Here is a 16,437-nt window from a genome sequence, read left to right on the forward strand (position 1 = left end):
TAGAATGGTTTAGGTTGGAAGGGACCTTAAAGATCATCTAGTCCCAATGTCTTCTGCCATGGACAGGGAAACTTTCCACTAGATCAGGTTGCTTAAGGTCCCATCCAATCTGGCTTCAAACACCTCCAGGGAGTAGGCATACACAACTTCTCTGGGCAGCCTGTTCCGGTCTTCATTATATATCATCTAATCTATCCTCTTTCTGTTTAAAGCAATTACCCCTTGTCCTATGACCACACTCCCTGATTAAGAGTTCCTCCCCACCTTTCCTGTAAGCCCACTTTAAATACTGAAAGGCTACTATAAGGTCTCAGACTGTACTCACAGCAGAGGTGCTCCAGCAGCCTGATCATTTTTGTGGCCCTTCTCTGCACTCCAACAGGTCTGTGTCTCTGCTTTGCTGATAATTACAAAGCTGGACCCAGCACTGAAGGTGGGGACCCAGCACTGAAGGCAGGGTCACAGCAGAGCAGAGGGTCAGAATCCTTTCCTTTGACCTGCTGCCCATGCTGCTGGGGATGCAGCCCAGGACATGGTTGGATTTCTGGGCTGCAAGCGCACATTGTGAGCTCATGTCAAGTTTTCACCTGCCAACACCCCCAATTCCTTCTTTGCATACATGATTCAATTATATTTTTGACAGCAGTGTAATTAAAAGGTCATGAACTCAAAGTGAGTCTAAAATCCAGTAATCCAGTTCTCCACCTGGCAGTGTATGCAATTACATTCTTTAACCATCAGCTAAAATAATATATGTCACATAATGATGTAATGTAATTGAGGTACTGGAGAGCTGGGACTTGCTACTTCAGTAAATGCTGTGAGATTTTTCTCCTCCTCCTGGCAGCAAATGTTTCTCAGAGGTCCAGAGGGAAGGCAGCTTTCCTGCAGCTGTGCAATATACTGATGAGGTGACTAATGAAGCTTGCACTCGCGATGCCAAAGTGAGGCTGAAATGTCTGGTCATGGAGGGTACAGGAGGAGGTTCACTTACAGACTGTCTCCTGCTCTGCTTTGGCCTTGCTCCTGTGGACACAGGGCTGGCACAAGGCAGACAGCAGCAGCAAGTGTCCACAGTAGGGAATGATGCCAGTAAACCGCATAGGGATTGGAAGCACAGAGCATACTGCTTCACAGCTGTGGTGAGACATCTCAAAGGGCTTTTTCCCAGAGAAAGTTCCAATATTCTGGAGTGTTATGCTTTTGTCTAGAACCTTTCTGACTTCCTTACATTGAATATTTCCATGTTCTTTAACCTTACACCCTAAAGATTCTGTGAGTTGGCAATATCTCCTGTCCTGCCTGTTCATTACCCTCTGCATCATTTTATGCAGCACAGTCAGAGCTTGAGACCAGCTGGCAGCCCAACTGCCTTGTCTGTTTAACTGCAGGAAACCATGCTTTATCCTCTCTGAATCCTGATGGAGTAATGACAACAAATAATTGATGGAATGCTTTCTCCTTTCTTTTGTTTATTCCTCTCTTTGAACACCCTTCCTAAATACACAAATGAAATTCTCTATTGAAATTTATGGATTAATGAATTGAACAAATTCACAATACCCTGGAAGCCAGGAGTTTGCAGGGAGCAGTGACATGGGTTGTAATCCCCTAAAGGACAAGGGTTCTTAATGATCTTTGTTGGGGTAAACACTCTCTTCCCAGGAGTGATCCTTTAGAGTCTGTGAGGGAAGAAGTGCTTGCCAGAGCGAGGTCTGCAGGATCAGGATCCCCCAACACCACAGTACTATTATCCACTTAAATTACAGCAGTGCATGATCAATAAGATTACACACACTCCATGGTGTCTTTATAAAAAGAACAAAATTAGTCTGAAAGTGCTTTCTATGAACTGCCACTTAGGCTGCAGCACCAAGCACACACCTCACATCTGCAGACCGGAGGTTAGTGAAATAAAAGCCACAGAACAGTGAGTGGCAGGTAAAAACAAACAAGAAAAGGAGGCTATCAAAGCTAATAAAGACTCTTACAGCATGCTGAATAAAGCTTTTATGAGTTTATCTTCCTGCTTGGGGCAAACAGTACATTTTGTTTCTGTTTCGCAGTGAGCGTAAGCATTGGAAGCTTAAATAGAGAACATTAGGTTATGGTAAGTGGTCATCAGAGGATTGATTTACAGTCATGGCCTGTTAAATTGTTTACTGAAACTTCTGTATATCTCTCTGAGGTTGATGTGAGTCTTAATTCCAGTTCATCTCCTTGTAGACCTGAGTCTGTTGAGTGTTTCATAAAATCTGACAGGGCAAACACAAAGTTTAAGACGCCTTTTATTATAAGCCACAAACAGAAAGATGTCACCCTGAACACAACAGTCACCCCAATAAATTGCAGCATTATGTTATTATGTATCTTAACATGTTTTTTTTTCAACACAGGCTTTTATACCTGCTGTTCTACAGCTGTCAGTTATTCTGTCTACAGCTGGACGGATGCCAGGACCTACTCTCATTACTGGGAAGAGGTTGGAACAGTGTGGGTAACGGTCATGCAGTGAGCTCCTATGGCACTCATGCCTATCATGCTCAGGGGTCAGCTTCTCTCCTACTGGCCTTCAGGCTGTTATCTGTGGGTGTTTTTCGCTTCAAAATGCTGTGTTGGGCACCAGCTGTTAGGGAGCAGCTCAGATGCCTGTGAGGTGGCCGGCAGAAAGGGCCAACCTAGCTAGAAAAGCTCTCAACGGAGAGCTGGAGCTGGACTCTGCCAGTTGAGCTGAAGCTGATCTGCAGAACTGTCTCTTTGCTTTGACGCAACTCCGTTGCTCAGGACATTTCAATTCAGCACTGCCTTTGCAGATAACTTTGTTAACTTCAGGCTGCAATGAGCATCTGTAACTTGATAACCTGAAGCAAGCAGTTTTGCAATGTTTCAGCAGGGCATGTGAGTGTAAGAGAGCTTTATATGGGTAACAGGGAACACGAGTTTGGGGGGCTTGCTTTGGACATTTGGGGATGTAGGAAAAAACCCCAATTTTCAGAAAAATATCTCACCTTCTTCCCTCTTCCTCTTTAACTCTGCTAGGTTTAGGATACCTAAAACACAGGCCATATGTACTAAAGAACAGTCCTCAGCTGCTGTGTGGGAACAGCAGGGAGAGGCTGGATCTCTGCAATTGGAGCTTATGCACTGAGGGATTTCCAGCAGCCTCTTGAGGCAGGCAGGGCCAATGACCCTTGTATTTGTACAGTGATACTCAGTTAATCTCTGTAGAAGAATGATATCCTTCTGTATGAAAGTCAGGTGCTGTTTGGGCAGCCTGCCATTGAAAATCTTTATGTATGTGGTTTATTGATTTGCAGAACTCCTTGTGGTATTACCACACTTTCTAGCTCTGGGACATTACAGTAAGTCCTCAGATAACCTGTGTTGTTGGATAATCCAGCCAAAAGAAGAGGCGGGGTCAGAGGAGTGCTGGAATACTGCAGCAGGCTCTTGGAGTAAGCAGAAACAGGTTTATATGAATATGAGAGGAAGGAGATGAGCTCAAAGATAGGAGGACCAGGGCAACACATGTTCTGGGCTTCCTGTTGCTTTGTGGTGGTCTTTTCCCAACAGTTTGTGGATTACACTGTGAATAGTGTATCATACTTCTATAGCTTCATATTGGACCTCTGTAATGTAAAAAGATTTAAAGTTTCTCTGAAAAGGTGGCCAAGTCTGTGTAACCAGTAAGCTTATGACAGGCTTGCCTTTCTCCACCACTCATGCTTCTTCACGTGTGACTCCATAACGAGGGGACAGAGTACAGTGGCACACAAACTAATTTAGACTAAGTAGAAGTTAAAAACAGGATGGAAAATGTGAAAGCTAATAAGGAAATATAGTCACATGCCAACAAAGAGATGAAGATGCATCTGAAAATAGTGTCACAGAAGCAGATCATTTTAAATTTGAGATGAAGTCATGCTGGTATTATTCATAGGCAGGACTCCTTTGTTTTATAGTGGAAAAATGTAAAAAAATACAGAGTGGAGAACATTGGTAGGAAACTGCTCTTTACCTTCCCTAAAAGCCATACATTAGATGACTTTCCATTCTGCAGTATTTTTGGGTTTGGGGGTCCAATCTCATCCTGCAGAGGACAAGGACACCAGTGTGGCCGCAGGGCCCGTCACACGGTGGTCTCATAGGAAACCTGGGATTGGGAACCTGAAGCAATGTTTAACTCAAGTTACTCTTATTTTAATAATTAGCCAGCAGTTAGTTCCCATACTTTGAAGGGCATGTTCTGCTTTGGAGGCATGCAGTCTTCCCCCTCTTTTCAGTACTTGGGCATTAAAAAGGCACTGATTTTCAGGACTGGCTGGCAAGTGGCTGTTATATGGGTCTGACCTTCATGTTTGTCTCACCACAAGACAAGCATGAAGTTGACTGCACTGTCAAATGAAATGGAAGATGAGTTTGTTTCTGTGAAGTCATACTGAGTGAACCTTTCTGACCTTATTTTCAGGGGACAAACACTCTGCCAGGGTGATGATAGGTCTCGTAGCTGATAGGAGAGCCAAGACTGCAAGGTGCAAGCACAGAGCAGAGGATGGCAGGGTTACTCTCCATGTAAAGGAGAAGATTATGGTTGTGTTGATAAAATTCTCATTTTCTCCTTGCTGGAGCAACATGCAGTGAAGTGATGTCAAAGCGATACACACAATACTGTGCTCTTGGATTGAATCCAAACTACTGTTGCCATCCTGTCAGTTTTATTTTTACAGAACTTCTTCCCCCTATATTTTTACTTCCTCCCAACTATTCAAGTTAGTGAATAAAGACTGACAGGGACTGCTCATCTTTCCCAGCAGCTGGCAGTGATGTGAGGCTAATAATTTTCCCTATGATTTTGCTAAGCTTTGGATTAAATCCACTGATGTGCTGTTTTAAATATGGAATATGCAGCTTTGTTCTGCTTTGCCTGATTCAGAACTGGATGCTGAATGTGGTTGGCTTTCATACCCAGCAAATGCAGAGGCTTGCTTCCTGACTGCCTGTGTATACAAATGCGTATCTAAGTGGGACAGGTCTGGCAAGGCGGGAGGGTTGTGGTCCCATCAGTAGAGTTTGTCTTCAGCATCCTCTGGATGTCTCTGAAACTGTGTTGCCAATACCTCTCTGTTTCTGTTCTCCTCTTTTGAAAGGAAATTTGCTCTCCAAAAGGAAATTCTGGTGCTAGGGTCACATTTTGTTTTGTGTTTTTTTTTTGTTGAAGTGCATGTTTTTGATTGAATGGATATAAATTTTGCTGCAGGAGAGTATTCCCTCTCTAGAGTGCCTGCATGAGCACTAAGCCGACCACAGGTGTTTCTGCCCTTGACAGTGGGCATTAACAGAGTTAATTATAGAGAACCAGGTTCAGCAACTGCATTTTAAAAAGCTCTAAGTAAGATATTAAATCAGGAAAAAAAAGCTGCACTGAGGCACAGCAGCCACAAAATTTGCGTGCTGCGGTAAACCTGTGTATGTGAAATCCCTCTCTAAAAGGATTTCAGCACTTACATGACCTCCACTAATACCTGTTTTTAAGTGACGTTTTGTGTCAGCTGTCTCAGCTCCACACTGCCCTGGGCTATTCTCAAGCCTGAACTGTTTTCCAGTCAGCCTGAAGTGGATTCTGTTGCCTGATACGAGCTATTGACTTGCTAACTTCTGTTGGCAACGAATGGCTGCAAAGGCAATGAGACTGTGACTTCTGCCAGCCTTGGGTTTGTTTTCCCAATAGTGAAGACACTTGTCTAGCTGAGATGAGATCTCAGAGCCCTTAAATGGATACTGCAGAAAAAGACCTCTCTTTACTGGTAGTTGTTTGGGTTTCTCCCCCCCCCCCCCCCCCCCCCAATCATCTGGTAGACAGCAGGGTATGAGGGTTTGAAGAGAAGGTACAGGTGTGATCAGTTGGCTGGGATGTTGCCTGTAACACATAGGGACATAGATGTTCACACCTTAAATGTGCTGAGGATAGAATTTTCTTTCTTGCCACTGCAGATATACCTGAAAGCAGTAGAGCTTAAAAGAAGAACTACTTTTTCTAATATGCTCTCCTGTTGAGCTCCTCCTGAAATGACAATTTGCCTTGTCCTCAAACAGCTGAATGTTGAGTGATGTCTTTTTCAACATTGTAGCTGCTCCTGTAGTTATACCAGTTCCCAAAAGACCTCAAGGTCTGAGTGCACTCATCTTCTCTGACTGGCAAACTGAACAGAAAGGCTCTTTGCCTTTCTTTGCCTCATTAGTACAATGAACAGTAACTAGTGCTAGGTAGTCACTGGTTGCCTGGGTTATTTAGGCCTGCTCCATGTGGTGGAGCTGCCAGTGTGGTCCCATGCATTGTGCCATTTTCAGTCCAACGAGGCTTGAGTTATTTTTTTATTTGCAGAGACTCTCAACTTTCTTTGCTTTAGAATCTAAATAACCTGCAGCATATACTCTGCAGAGATGGCTGGCAGCAGCTTATTAACCATACTTCCTGCCCAGGTCCAGACAGTGTAGGAGTGACTCACCTTCCATATTGCATTGGACAACTGTAATATTAAAAACAAAACAAAACAGAAAAACCTACCAAATAAAATAAACACAGAAAGGCTTCCTGCACCATGACTTCTGGAAGAACACATGCTCCTTAGAGCAATCACTGCTGAAATGATGTGAACATGTGCCTGTTGGCATGCAAAAGACTGAAGAAGACTTTTCCCTTGCAACTGTTTTCACTGCAATGAGTAAACCACTGAAGGCTTAACCTGCCTGCTGCAGTTCTTTGGATCTTCATAGACAGAGCTTATGTAAAGTGTTACTGTGTGATTGCCTTAGAAAGCATTATGTCCTGTATAGTATTTCAAGGATTGGAGTTCTCAGCAGGACAGTGAATGCTAGGTGGCTGCATGGTGACTACAATCTGGCTGGCTGATTAACAAGGAAAGCAAAATCCTTTTCTCCTATACAACTCAGAGGAATGCAGGAACCTGACCCACAGCCATAGCCGAGTTCAGGGCAAGGCTTCTAGTTTAGAATTTTCTTAGGAAGGAGCACACAGGTTAATCCTGCCTGCTTATTCTCCATTGCTATCACCAGCAGAGCAAAGCTTAATTTTCTAGAGTTTCAAATTCCAAATGGAGGGTGACACCTGTGAGAAGAGTTAGGCTTACTAAAGAGTAGTTCTGAGTTGCAAGCTGTCTGCCTAAACTCACACTAACCTCTCATGGTTTCTTCTCCTTTTTTATAGGCAACATCTTTGTCGTCAGCTTGTCTGTAGCAGACCTTGTAGTTGCAGTGTATCCCTACCCTCTGATCTTGAGTGCCATTTTCCATAATGGATGGACCATGGGAAATATTCACTGCCAGATAAGTGGCTTCCTGATGGGCTTGAGCGTCATCGGGTCCATTTTCAACATCACAGCGATCGCGATCAACCGCTACTGCTACATCTGCCACAGCCTTCGGTACGATAAGCTCTTCAACCTGAAGAACACCTGCTGCTATCTCTGCCTCACCTGGATACTCACCGTGGTGGCAATTGTGCCGAACTTCTTTGTCGGGTCCTTGCAGTATGACCCCCGGATTTACTCCTGCACCTTCGCCCAGACGGTGAGCACGTCGTACACCATCACGGTGGTGGTGGTTCACTTCATTGTCCCGCTGTCCATCGTGACGTTTTGCTACCTGCGCATCTGGATTCTGGTGATTCAAGTCAAACACCGGGTGAGACAAGACTGCAAGCAGAAGCTCAGAGCAGCTGACATCCGGAATTTCTTGACCATGTTTGTGGTTTTTGTCCTTTTTGCTGTGTGCTGGGGACCATTAAACTTTATTGGCCTTGCTGTTTCAATTAATCCTTCAAAAGTGCAGCCTCACATTCCAGAATGGCTTTTTGTCCTGAGCTACTTTATGGCCTATTTTAACAGCTGCCTCAACGCTGTGATCTATGGGCTTCTTAACCAGAACTTCCGGAAGGAGTACAAAAGGATACTGCTGACACTCCGGACTCCCAGGCTACTGTTCATCGACGTGTCCAAAGCGGGGACAGAAGGGATGAAAAGCAAGCCGTCTCCAGCTGTAACAAACAACAACCATGCTGAAATACACTTATGAGTCAGAACAGTAGTATTTATTCTGGGTTACAATTGTAGATATAATACGTAAGAGCCTTTCCATGTATGCATTTCACAGCTGGCATTACTGGGGCCCCTCATGCAAAGGAGTCTGCTACCCGACATGCTTAGCTTGTTGCTGTGACATCAATGTTTTAAGTAAGGATTTTCAGAATGGAAATGACCAGGTTCTTTTATTTTTTCATTGCCTTGTCATATGCCCTCTTCCACCATGTGCCTAATCGGTAGGTTTGGTTGCTTTTGCCACAAGCATGCCAAAACCCTGGACAAGGGAAGTGTTCAGAGTGCATGGAGAAACACAGTTATGCTTGAAATGCAACCTTTGAGAACCAGCAAAATCCCCATGTATTACAAAGACACTTTTCTCCCCTCCCTCTGAATTCTATTTTTTTAGCATTAATATAACCCAAATTATAGCAAACAAAGTGTAAACTGCATGACTTTTTTACCTTGCCAGTTGGGTAGAGTATTGGACAGCAAGCATACATATGGGCATGATGACTCCCACTGCCTGTGTGCTCATTCTCTTTTCCTCTTAAGGTTTAGAGGCTAGCCTTGGCTAGACATGAGCCAGGCAAAAACAAGACTTAGTGAATGTCTGATACACTTATTTTAATTGAATATCTACAGATATTGAGCACCCTTGCACTCTCCTTCCAGGCCATGAGTAAGAGTATAATATATGACATAATCTAATTGTAGGAAGATACTTGGAGCCTGATTCTAATTTAGGCAGTATCCTGTCATGGCCAGCATTCAGTCCAAATGTCTTTCAGAAGTCCCTGCTACATGAACATCATAAAAATAGATGAATATAGCAGAGCCCCATCTGTTCAATGCAGGTGTTGGCTTTTAAGTTTTAGTAATATTTACTTTTTCAGACAAAGGGAGAAGTGAAAGGAAGTGTTTCTTCCAAACATCTCTCCTTTTGCCCACCACATAACACGAAGTTGATAGGCAGGGAAAGTAGGGAATTTGTTTCCCTTTTGTTCATGTGTGAAGCTGTAATTAATTCATGGAGCTGGAAGGGGAAAGCTACTTAAGGATATTCTTGCATTAGTTCTCAGTTTGAACTCAGGAAAAAATATCCTGAGGTGCTGGGAAAGCAAATACTGCGTTAGAAACAAGCACATGGGCAAAGGTATGTCTGTTTCTTTCATAGAATGTGAGGGTATAAAGGCAGCTGTCTGTAAATATGACCAATTCTTTTTTTTCCCCCTTAACTTCATTGTGTATTCATCTCCTTATGTATATATGTGGATCCTGCTTCAAAACAATGCCATAAAATTAACAGGTAAAACTCCCCTGGCTTGGTGCTGGTGTACTGAGAGGCACAGTGAGAGATGTGTGATGGAGAGGAGCAGATCTGAGCCTCATGGACCTAATGAGGAGAGCACTCAGCCTTGCCTCTGATCAAAAAGTGCAGTCTTCTTTCTTTTGTCGTGGTCCAAAACAGGACTAGTTCCCAGGGCTGAACCCTGAAACACTGAGAATCAGACTTTGCAGTAGTGTGTGGGTGCCTAGAGATGGAGGGCTTCTGGATTTAGAAAAAACCTTGAGCAGGCTGAGTGCCTAATCCTTAGTGAAGCTAACCACCCATTTGTGCATTGCTTGCTGAAAGCAATTTGTTGCTGAATGTGCCTTCTGCTGATTACTGGGGGGAAGAGGAGTTGGAAGAAATTAATCCCCTTTATGACGAGGTCCAAGAAAGAGTGTGTTGCTTCAGTGAGGACTGCAGTGTGTGGGCTGGCACATGGTGACAGCTGCTGCAATGCAAGGAGGTGTCTCTGCATTTATAGGACACCCTGGCCCTTCATGAAGTTTTAGACTTGAACATCTCAGCCACTTCAGATGATTGTTGTTTTAAAATGCACCCAGCCAGCCTCCCATAATAGGAGTGAAACTGAGTTCTGTTTTGGCCTCTTAATCTGCCTGAGCATGGCCAAATAAAGGTATCTTGACCCTCAGAAATAATGTGGTCCATTTGCCTTCCAGCAAAACCAATCTGGATGAATTCACACCATTCCACACAAACAAAATCATTTTGAGTCAAACTTGGATAAGAAAAGCACCAAGGAATCCATAACTGCAGGGAGTGTTTGTCCCGTTGTGCCAAGGAGATGTCCCATGTTTTAGTCTTCAAAGTTGTTTGCAATTAGCCACAACAGTGTTAGTTAGAATCACATTAGCAAATCATTTTAAACATTTAGCACCAAGCCAAATATACTCCTTGAAGACAATCATGAAGAATCTTGTGCATGTGTGCCAAATATCTTAAATACCCCACAACTGCGGTTTCATCTTGTGGATCCTTGTCTTTTTAACTGAATGTCCTGTCAAGACAATGCTCTGTTTTGTTTTGGTTTTGTTTTTCCTTTAAGCTTGTATTTGCACTATTCTTATTCTCCAAAGTAACAGTCAGCGAGCGTTTGAACCAAACCAAGCAAGCCAAAGAGGTCCTGAACAGCAAACTGTGGGAGTCTCTGCTAGCATCTAGTAGGAAGAGGACAGGCAGGAATGTGAGAGGGCATCTTCCCAGGGCTTGCAGAGAGTCACTGCTGAACCAAACTATGCAAAATGATAGGGAATCTTCTGTAGGGTCATAGCCTCCTGCCTAGATCTTTGCAGAGGACAGGCTAAGTAGCTGCTACTCTGAGGTGGGTCCTGAGAAGCTCCCTGTATGTGCAGATCCTGCCAACACCCTGCGGGGTGAAGATGGGCCTGCAACAGGCACCATCCATCTAAGAGCACAGAGTGTTTTCCCTGGTATTACTTGTTCAGAAGTGCTTTGGGTGTCCCAGTGCAAGTGAGAGCTAGCCAAGAGCGGGCTTGGAGCTGGGTCGATTCAGCCATTGCTGTTAGGAGTCCTGAGCTCAGTCCTGCTGGAGCTGAGATTTGCAGTATGAAACATGAAAAGCAGGGAACATGGCTTCAGACAGAAAACACTGTGCCATTTGCTAGCACTTTGATACAGAGACAGGGCTTGGGATAGGATAGATTTTTATACTGACTTATTTTAGAACTACCCAAGCAGCTCTTTATTTTTATGTTAAGAAATGCTTAATAGGGCACAGAGAGTTTATTTTGTTAACGTTTGTTTACAGAAAAAGGGAATTGTGTCTTAAATTGGGAATCCTGAGCGGTGTCAGTTTCCCTATGGGAATCTAGCTTTAATCCAAATTTGAGATTTCAAGGAGATCCCACAGTTTAAACTGTGCTTTGCCAGTTTCAGTTGTTGCATACCTGGCCTCAAGTCTCAGTGATAACATTGAGATCTCCTATAAATCAGGTTTAAACCACTGTCTGGATTTGACCTGGTGGTGTTGAATGCCTACTGTAGCCCCAAAACTCAAAAATTATCATGGCAGACATCAGCTTATGGAGAGGCAGTATTGTCATGAAGGATTATGAATCTCTTGCCACAGAGGGATACTTTGGGTGTTGCTAATGAGTGTTGTTTAATCTATTTAAGAAGAATGTAATCAATATATTTATATATAAATATATATTGCATATGCTGTTTCTGTTTCCTCATTTGATTTAAGAATCCTTCAGTACACTTTCCTATTGGTATTTATGTTCATAAAGTAGATTCATTCCTTTTGCCTGTTAAAACTGTAATAAATCTGCCATTGGGACTGCTTATTGATTTTTATTTCTGGTGGTGGTGGTGGTTTGTTGTTTGGTTTTGTTGTTTGTTTTTTTTTTCCCCTCCTGAAGATCTTTTTTTTTTTTTTTTAATAAATATTTGAAACAACAGCTTGGGTTTTGTTGACTCCCAGAAAGCAGATTGAATTACCTAATGTAATTGAGTTCAGACATACCTCAGCTGCCCAGGTCTGAGCTGGAGGAGAATGACAGAGTGCATCTGGGACATCTTCTTGCCTCTCGTGTTTTCTTTCCACCTGCCTGTGAGCCAGCTGCTTGGCAGACAATGGCCTTCCCCATACTGCTTTTAGTCTCATTGCTGTCTGTCCCCAGCAAGGCCCTGTGCTTTTCTTGTGTGTGTGTGGCTGTCCATTGGGTGCCCTGGAAGCAAATACTGTGTCACATCCATTTCCTTTCTCTGATAGCTGTGTTCCAGCTGGGAAGGAAAGCCCAGACAAGCTCTGAAGGGGAGGGTGTGGGAGCTGGAAGGGTTGCAAGTTCAGAGCACAAGGTGGCATTTGGGCTGTAGAGGAGGACTGGGGACAGAGAGAGAGTCCCCCGTGGCTTGTAACAACATTGAAGTAGTAAAGGCTGAGATTATCCATTAAAACCAAAATATTCCTGAACAACTTTGGAGCAGATGTGTTGAGTGCACAAGCACTGTTCATTCAATGACATCCAGGGCAGTACTGCTAATTTTTTTTTGCTAATCTATCGCTACCTTTCTTTCCTAATCTTTTCTAACAGGCACTGGATTTCATCTGCTGCTTCCACAGCCCGCAATGCTCAGTGATGTGCCATGCTGAAAGCAGTGTTTATGGTCATTGCAGATCCCAAAATGTCTGTGTGGAGCTGCAAGAAAAGCCTTGCACAAACTCATACTTGCCCTTTCTGCCAGGTGGAGCTGAATTGATTGAACTGTAGAAATGAGGTGGTGTTATTTATTTACTTGCAACAAAGTATAGTAGCTGGGAGATAAGACACAGCTATAAAAGACAAGAGGTGTGATAATTCAACACCAGGATAAAATCTCACTCATGGTAACTATTCAGAAATCAATACTTGTCCTAATGTATTTGCTCCCAAGCTTATAATTTATGACATGAAGCCAGTTGGTAAGGAGCTGCTGCATATGCATTTGGAATTTTATTGAGAAAATGTAAATCACTGGGCCTAATGCAATATTTCTTACCATAAAAGCCCTGAGATAAGAAATGCAGAATGGAGTCTTGCAAGAACTCTGGGATGGGATATGCAAATTTCTTCACTGGTGATAAGAGACATAAAATTTGTCTCACTCATGAAATACATTTGTGAATGGAAGCTTCGTAATACTGTTAGTTGAATTTTCACTTGGAAATGCTTGTTTATAATATCCATTATTCATATGCTACAAGCAATGCACTGTACAGCAGAGATAGAATTTACAGTATGAGGTCAGTTTCCAGAGCAAACAAAGTGGATCTGGACCGTTAACTGAAATATCTGTCTATGTTTTCTCCCAAGCATGGCCTCCTGATAAAGTTTTTAATTCAAATGATAGCTTCTAAGAGGCCAGGGAAACTTTAATGTCTTTTAGAGTGGTGGCAATGGCTGTGCAGTCATGCCTTGCTTAGATTGCCTTTTAAGTAGACTACACCATCAAACCACTTTATAAACCTGTTCAGTGGAAGCACGTTGTTTATTTTGGATGTAGAATATTTTATAGGTAAGAGGTTTAATAAATTGCAATGTCTTTACCTCTGCATTGCATTTCTCCTGTGAACAAAACCTGAATTTCCCTGGGAGTAGGATGCAAAATTGGTTTCCCAACTCTGAGCAGGTTTGCTTTGCCTCAAGGTGGGTTTGCAGTGGTTTTGATAAGCGTGGCAGAGAGGTATTAATGTGGCACCAAGATGCAGGCATCTCCTGAGTGAGAAGAGGCAGTCATGCTGCAATTAAAAACCAACAAAAAGGTAAAAAGTGTGAAACCAATTTGCAGGAAAGAAACTGAAAAAGACATTTATGCTTGAAAGGAGAGGAATATTTGGAGGGATTGCACTTCCTCAAACTGGCAGCTGGCCAGGACAATGAAGTTAATGAACCCATTCATATAAAATATGACCCCGGGATTTTTATGGTGCTGGGGCACGCGGCCAGCACGGAGCCAGGTGTCTGGCTGTGGGAGCCCCTGCGGCACAAGCAGAGAAAAGGGCAGCACAGTAAGTAAAACTGAAGAAGCCTGGAGAAAATGTACTTCTGAAAACACTGAGTGCACAGATGTATTGGTAGCTAACATAAAAGCAAAGTAAGGCTTAGCTCGCTGTTGTTTTGGGTTTTGTTGTTGTTTGGGGTTTGTTTGGGGTTGGTTGGTTGGTTGTTTTGGAAATGTTAGGGTTTGTTTCACTTTCTGATGCTCTTGAAATATTGCAAAGCACTGTCAGTCAACTTGGACACTTGGTTTTTTTTGCAGGTGTTTGGCCTGCTGTTCATTGCAGCACCCCACCTCCCCGTGCTGGCTTGGCACAGCTGGGGACAAGTAATTTCTTCCAAGCTTCTCCTGCAAAAAGGAAATGGGTCCAAAAAAGGTATTTCAGGAGGCTGCAGCAAGTGCAACACCAGACCAGCTTGTGCTAGAGGCCATGCCCGTGCCCATGCCATGCTCATGCTGCATCTAGTCCAAACCCCTTGCTACAGCAGGATTGCCTAGAGCAAGTCACACAGCAGCACATCCAGGTGGGTTTTGAATGTCTCCAGTGAAGGAGAATCCACACTTCTCTGGGCAGCCTCTTCTCGGGCTCTGTCACCCTCACAGTGAAAAGCTTTTTCCCTTATGTTCACATGGAACCTCCTCTTTCAGCTTGCACCCATTGCCCTTTGTTCCTATCATTGGACATCACTGAGAAGAGCTGGATCCATCCTCCCAACACTGCCCTTCACATATTTATAAACATGAATGAGGTCACCCCTCAGTCTCCCTCTCTCCCTCTCCCTTTTTCCTAAAGGAATCAAAATCAACTGTAACTTAAAAATTATTTCCTAGATTCCAAATTATCTGCTGGATAGTTAGAGAGCAGATGGAAAACACAGCAGGTGCTGATCATGTTTTTCTGCCCTTGGGAAAACTTGTCAGAGGTACCTGTTTATCTTGTTTATTTTGACATTTTACTGTCTGAAACAGCTCTGTAACATAAAAAACAACAGGCAGGGTGGTTAGAGGTGAAGTCTCACAGATTCACTTATTCTTGAAGAACTGAAAATCAATAAGCTACAAGCAACAAAGAAAAAAATGTCCCTTTTTTTTTGTGGATGTGGAGGACGGCTGATATTTATTTGTACTAAGGAAATATCAAGGAATGCCGGGATTTGCACTTGGTGTATTAACAACCAGAGAGTGTAAAGGCAGCTTTGCTTTAACTACCATGCACATGCTTCTCCTTTGCTCTTTTCAATAGGTGATGGAAACATCAGGGTATTTTTGGAATGCTCTTAAGATTGCACAGAAAAATAATTTGAGGATTGGCAGTAGAGAGATTGAAGGGTTCCTATGCTCAGCATGTTTAAAGGATGAAGTTTGTAGAAGACAAAAAACAAGACAAAGCCTGCTGGGCGGTTTGCATGAGTCCTGCTTCACAGCAGAAATAGCCACTGGCTCAGTAATGGCTCAGAAATGGGCATCCTTCTTCCCTGCTGATCCTCTCCATAAATTGGAGAGATCTGTGCGGGCTTTATTCCAACAAGGAAACGGTGTGTTTGTAACTGAGGGTCCTCAGGCTGACAGAATGTTTTGTTCCAAATACCAGACCTTTCCTGTGATTTGTTCTCTGAAATTTTGGGAAGCAAAGAACAATTTTTGCTGCTCCTGCCCCAAGAAGCTATATCTTGAAGTGCTCGTAGCTGGTTGCTTGCCTTGAAGCATGTACATGGGTATTGTTTGAGGAATTACTGTTACATAGAAGTGACCTCTTTGAAGGACCAGTGAGCTGGGTTGGAACAGCATAGTTGGTGATAATAGCTGGGATGGTAACTGCACTATCTCTCAATCTTCATGCTTTGTGGAGTATAGTAATCAGGCTTTTGGGTAAGGAAGGAATTGCACCCCTCTGAAATTGCACTGTCAGACGGAGCTGCAGCACAGAGTACTTATTATAGACCAGGAAGGACGTAAGGTGGTCTTGTAGCAATTTCTATAGGTCTTCAGTTGTAAATGTTTGTCTCTTGATTTGGTCAGACTTCAGCTATATCGGAAATGCACCATTTTCTGAGCCTTTGAAGTAAAATGAATCCCAAACAGCTGCCCAAATTCAGAGCTTTCAGCTGAGAGGCATGGCTGTTTAACAGAAATTCATATTAGCCATTAAACCTCTTAGCCACTAATTACATGGACAGTTTCTATGTTAGGTGTAAACCCATCCATATTTTCACTTTAGTAGCTGTAAAGGGGTAGCAGCAGTTAGCCTTTTTGGGTATTTTGGGTTTAGTGAATTATATTGCTGCCTTGTGCTGATTACTAAATACTTTAATGGTGTGTCTAGTAGAATTTATTTTTGTTTTGGCAGGGACATGAGGATGATAAATAGCTTGGCAAAAAAAGGAGTAAATTACAGTTGAGCTCAGAGGTGGTGCTCGAATCTTTAAGTCCATAGCTGCTGCAGTTATTTCATGGATATGTAAAAGAGCTAAGTAGCTTTGTATACAA

The 16,437-nt window shown here is 43.1% G+C and overlaps 1 protein-coding gene across 2 annotated transcripts in view; it reads left to right on the top strand.

Annotated features, from left to right (window-relative positions):
* Window positions 1-11,769, top strand: part of GPR50 (G protein-coupled receptor 50) — a 48,395-nt gene extending 36,626 nt beyond the window's left edge. For both annotated transcript variants that reach the window (XM_054169573.1, XM_054169574.1), the window contains exon 2: window positions 7,226-11,769. In XM_054169573.1, the coding sequence (XP_054025548.1) occupies window positions 7,226-8,091 (866 nt within the window). In that variant the 3' untranslated portion in view covers window positions 8,092-11,769. The remainder of the gene's footprint in view (window positions 1-7,225) is intronic.
* The last annotated feature ends 4,668 nt before the right edge of the window (window positions 11,770-16,437 follow it).

Source organism: Dryobates pubescens, chromosome 18, assembly GCF_014839835.1.
Source record: "Dryobates pubescens isolate bDryPub1 chromosome 18, bDryPub1.pri, whole genome shotgun sequence".
Lineage (NCBI taxonomy): Eukaryota > Metazoa > Chordata > Aves > Piciformes > Picidae > Dryobates > Dryobates pubescens.